The sequence below is a fragment of the Panthera uncia genome, assembly GCF_023721935.1.
Source record: "Panthera uncia isolate 11264 chromosome A1 unlocalized genomic scaffold, Puncia_PCG_1.0 HiC_scaffold_17, whole genome shotgun sequence".
Lineage (NCBI taxonomy): Eukaryota > Metazoa > Chordata > Mammalia > Carnivora > Felidae > Panthera > Panthera uncia.
The window spans coordinates 41,524,227-41,528,966 of NW_026057577.1; the positions used below are offsets into that span (position 1 = coordinate 41,524,227).

The 4,740-nt window shown below is 39.1% G+C and overlaps 1 protein-coding gene and 1 non-coding gene across 2 annotated transcripts; both read right to left on the reverse strand.

Annotated features, from left to right (window-relative positions):
- Positions 1 to 605: 605 nt before the first annotated feature.
- On the reverse strand, positions 606 to 997 carry LOC125935142 (60S ribosomal protein L10-like). Its single transcript, XM_049648840.1, has one exon. The coding sequence runs from the start codon at positions 948 to 950 to the stop codon at positions 648 to 650; it is 303 nt and encodes a 100-aa protein (XP_049504797.1). The 5' UTR covers positions 951 to 997; the 3' UTR covers positions 606 to 647.
- Positions 998 to 1,010: 13 nt separating this feature from the next.
- LOC125935887 (small nucleolar RNA SNORA70) lies at positions 1,011 to 1,146 on the reverse strand. The gene has a single exon (XR_007461866.1). It is a non-coding gene; the product is annotated as a small nucleolar RNA SNORA70 (small nucleolar RNA).
- Positions 1,147 to 4,740: the final 3,594 nt, after the last annotated feature.

Below are 4,740 nucleotides of genomic sequence, written 5' to 3' on the forward strand. Positions count from 1 at the left end.
GTCTCAGGGCTAGGTCCCATTCTATTGTTCATTTCTGCTTATCAGCTGCAATTCTTGACATGATCCATATCTCTATCTGATGCTATCACTATGTTTGTAACATACTTCCAAAGTTTTACTCTTGCCCTGTCCTAGATCAGATGTCACTGGTTCTCTGTGTATACCTGGGATTGGCCCTGCCTCTCTTGAGTCTGGTCTCTGATTATGGATCCTTGCCTGGAATTCAGTACGTTTTGTCCCCTTTTTTGCTCTGATTATCTTCCTACCAGCTCTCTGCCTCCAATTCAATACCTCCTTTGCTTCCTCAGGTTGAGTATCCAGTGCCACTGCCTGGAAGCAAAGAATTGACGCTGATTTGGTCTAAGTACATTAATTGTGAATCTAGAGCCTAATAAGAAACCATCTGGGGTTTATTGCATCCCATTTATATATGGGAATATATCATATACCAAGATATCAACAGTGGTTATCTATGGATGATGTGATTGTGAGTTTTAAAAATTCTCTTCTCTTTTATTTTACGTTAGGCTTTCTATGATGAATATACATTACTTTTGTTGTAAGAAAAAGAACAAAGTTATTTATTTTTCTGACAGGAAGCAGCATTTATTGGTGGGCATGAATGGGGAAGGGCAGTGCTGAGGTTCTCATGAGTGCAGAGCCTGCCATTTGTCCAAGGGGCCACGATTAGGGATGTATTTGACCCCATAGCCGTCTGGGATGAACCGCTTTTCAGCCACCATGTCTTCAAATTTGTCTGCATTAAACTTAGTAAAGCCCCACTTCTTGGAAATGTGGATTTTCTGGTGGCCAGGGAACTTGAACTTGGCCCTATGTAGGTCCTCAATCACATGCTCCTTGTTTTGCAACTTGGTACGGATGGACATGATGACTTGGCCAATGTGGACCCTGGCCACTGTGCCCTGGGGCTTTCCAAAGGCACCCCGCATACCTGTCTGGAGCCTAGACTGGAGAAAGAGTGAGGCCAAACCTCAATGTCCACTGGAAAAAACTGTCTCCAAGGTCCATTAGGGCAACCTGTACAATCAACAGGCTGCATACACTACCAAGGAGGCTGCTGTTTGCAGCCATTGCACACTGGGCCCCATGGAGAAGAAAAAAGTTACTTTTAATTTAAAAATGTATACAACCCTTCATCTTCACAACTGAAAAAAATGGCATGCCTTCCTGGTTTTTAATATTAAAATTTCCATGAGAGAAATAATTCAGAGATAACCTCATTTAGCTGTGATTTGGGAAGGGAAAACTCAGACTCTCCAAAGGAGGTAAATCTTATTTTTATCATTTTCCCCTGCTTATTTTCATTGCTACATGCACATCTCCAGGGAGAAGTCATTTGAACATTTGAACTTCCTGAACACATCCTAGTTAGAATAAATATCTGTAGTTGTTAGAGGTACCTCAGGGGCCTGGTGTTACTGAAATTTGAATATATCCTCCATTTTGGAAGACAGGTCTATAATAAGGACATGTCTACTGTTGTTTTGGGACCTCATTTGCAAGACTTTCCTTTCAGACCTACAGTTTGGACAGGGTTCACATGCCAAGGTGTATGATGAAAAATAACCAGACCCAAAATAAACCAGGCAACAGGACAAGTTTTGAATTTTAATGCATATTAATAGTGTTACTCCATCTTGGGGCTGCATTCCAAAGAGAGATTGAAAAATAAAGGTAGGTATTTGGAGGTATATTTTACTGGGTGACATTGTATGGTGCAATAAAAGCTGACAACTGCTGTGTTGGACAGCGACTACTTAGGGGTTCACTTACCATTCGTTTATTTTTGAATCCATGAACTGTAGGGGTTAAGAACATAAACCCTGAAGCCGAACCGTGTAATTTTGACTCTGCTGCTCACCAGATGAGTGACTTTGGGGAGCTACTTACTCTATATGTGCCTCAGTTTCTTCACCTATAAAATAGAGATAGCAGAATCTCAGAGTTGTCGTGAAGATTAAATAAATTAATAGGTGCCAAACATTTGCATTTAGAATCGTCCTTGGCGCATAGTACGTGCTGTAGGAGGGTGAGCTGCTCTTGTTGTTTTCATTCTTTGGGGAACTGGGTAGATGAGGAATTGTTGAGATTGCGGTATGGCAGACATTCTTGTGTGGTTAAATCAACAATCCTTCTCAATCCTTCTTCTCTTACCCTTTTCACCAGAAAGGCAAGAAAAGCTAACATTTGCTCTTGCAGTCGACCTTGCAGTGAGGGATGGTCGTACACACAGCTCTACCTAGGAGACATCAGTGAAATTCTATGGCACAATTGTTTGGGATGATTTGCTTTCCCTATAAAAGGGACAGTTGCATGTGTCACTGCTCACCCTTCTTACTCTTGCTTGGATCATGTGATATTTGCCACTTTAGCAGGAATTTATCACCCACAAGATAACAAACAAGTAGAAACCAAAAGAATCTCGGAGATACCAGCTCTAATATCCAGAAGCCTGATGTACATTAAATTTGATAAGCCCTGTTCTCAGGTATTCATTTTTGTTGGACACTCATGGAGCATTTAAGTGTTAGGTGCTTTATTAGGCACTGTGGATACAAAGGTGGGTAAAACAACAACTTTTCCCTGGAGGGGCTTACATTCTGGTAGTAATTTTAGTGCAAGGTTGCTTGCAAAAATGTTAGCAAAGCAGGAGTCTGGTCTGAGAGATGCACAAACTCTACCTGGTTAGGAAGGATATTTCAGTCCTGTAGTTCCAATCAAATGGATGGTTTTACCCTGCTAACTTGACTCTGTGGATGTTCCTTCTCTATATTTGTGAATGTAACATTTAAAATAGTGTCATCTCCACTTTGATAAAATTGACAGCATATCGTATGGAGCTAATTCCATAAAGCCAACTTAATACCTCCATCAATTTTCAAGATAGTTAAAGTAATCCATTACTATCTATTTTTGTTATTATTTTACCAAAATTATTTTCCTTCAGAGCAATTCTTTTGCATGGAAAATTCACAAGGACAGTTTGCCAGCTTATAGTTGTGTAGTTGTTGTATTATATTTTGTGGTAACTATGTCAACCAGGCCTAATTTACTCAGTGAAATATTGCAGATTCACATTTAGTCAAGAAGGGTTGATTTGTCTGTCAAACTTAATTTTTACCATGTCATATTTTAGTTGTGGTTAGTTTCATATGATTTTGATTATTTTTCATAGGATAATTTTAGGTTTACAGCAAAATGTAATTCTTAGATAAGGTTTAAAAAAATCTTTTAAGGCTTCCACTTATGGGATGAATATGTCACAGGAATAAAAGGTACAGCATAGGGAATATAGTCAATGATATTGTAAAAGTGATATATGATGACCGATGGTAGCTACACTGTGGTGAGCGTAGTGTAATATAGAGAGAAGTTGAACCACTATGTCGTACATCTAAAACTAATATAATATTGTGTGTCAACTATACCTAAGTAAAAAAAAATCTGTTAGAAGTTTTCCACATACAATTTTTACTTTGTCACTATTTTAAGTTGATTATTTCTACTGGTTTCTATTCAATTTGAGTTAAATATTTCTAATATTTACTATAAAATTAAAAAATTAAGGGTTATTTAGTTTTCTAAGCTCATTCATGAGAAAATTGGACCAATATATCTCAGCTATTCCAGGATGAAATTTTAGGCAGTCCCTGGGAAGACACGGAAGGAAGCCCCACTGAGGAAAATGCTGAAGCGCAGGGAAAGAGGATTATCAATAGAGCACCACAAATGAGGAAAAGTGAAGGAACAGGACCAAGGGCAGAGATGGAAAGCTCACTTTGAACTAGAAGGCAGGAGTAAAGGTTGGTGCATACATTACTTTTCCCAGTAGAATAGGAGGCTAACTAAGTTCTCTGCTGAGTAGCAAGGATAGTTGAGGACTGGGTTATGTAGTGGGGTATGGAAATGATTAATTTGTCTTGGCCTGCAGGCTTTTCCATCTCCTTTCTGGTAATAGCACTCTCCTTCATTTGAGATTTGGCATGGAATCTAGACTGAGTCATCAACTGAAATGAGGGAAGCCTTGTGTCAGTCTAAATGAACACAATCAGAAGGTCAGTTTGAGTCATATTAAATTTAAGGATGTCTGTTACACATCCAAAAGGAAATATTAAGTAGAGAACTGGATATATAAGTAGACATGTGGATGTATAAGTTCAGAGCTCAGAGGAAAAGGTAGACATCATCTGAGTAGATGGCATCCAATGACAGAACTGGATGGATCAGAGATCATGTAGATAATTAGTCTCCATGAGTTGGAAAGGAGGCCAAATAAGGAGTCCTGGAGCATCATTTAGCTCTACAAGGTGGGCTGGAAGAGGAGGAAAAGGTCTGAGCTAGGAAGAAAGCTGGAGAGCATGGATTTGATGAAAAACATGTTAAAAAAATTAAAAAGGTGGGAGGGATTCACTGTGCAAATAATGCTACAGGTCATGAAAATTGAGGACTGCGCTGACATTGGATCTGGCATGGTGAAGGTTTTCGGCTTCGACAAGAGCAGTTTTAGTGGAGAGTAGAGATTAAAAGTCACATTAGACTTGGTTGAAAGAGACAGAGTGGGTCGAAGAAGAGGAGAGGAAGTGTAAGTAATCTTGCAGGGAGCAGAGAAATGGAGTAATAGTTGGATGATGGATGTGGGGTTAGGGGAACGTTTTGGTTTTGTTTTGCTTTTTGTATTGTTTTGCTTTTTAATAAGAAATGTTACATCACACATATATG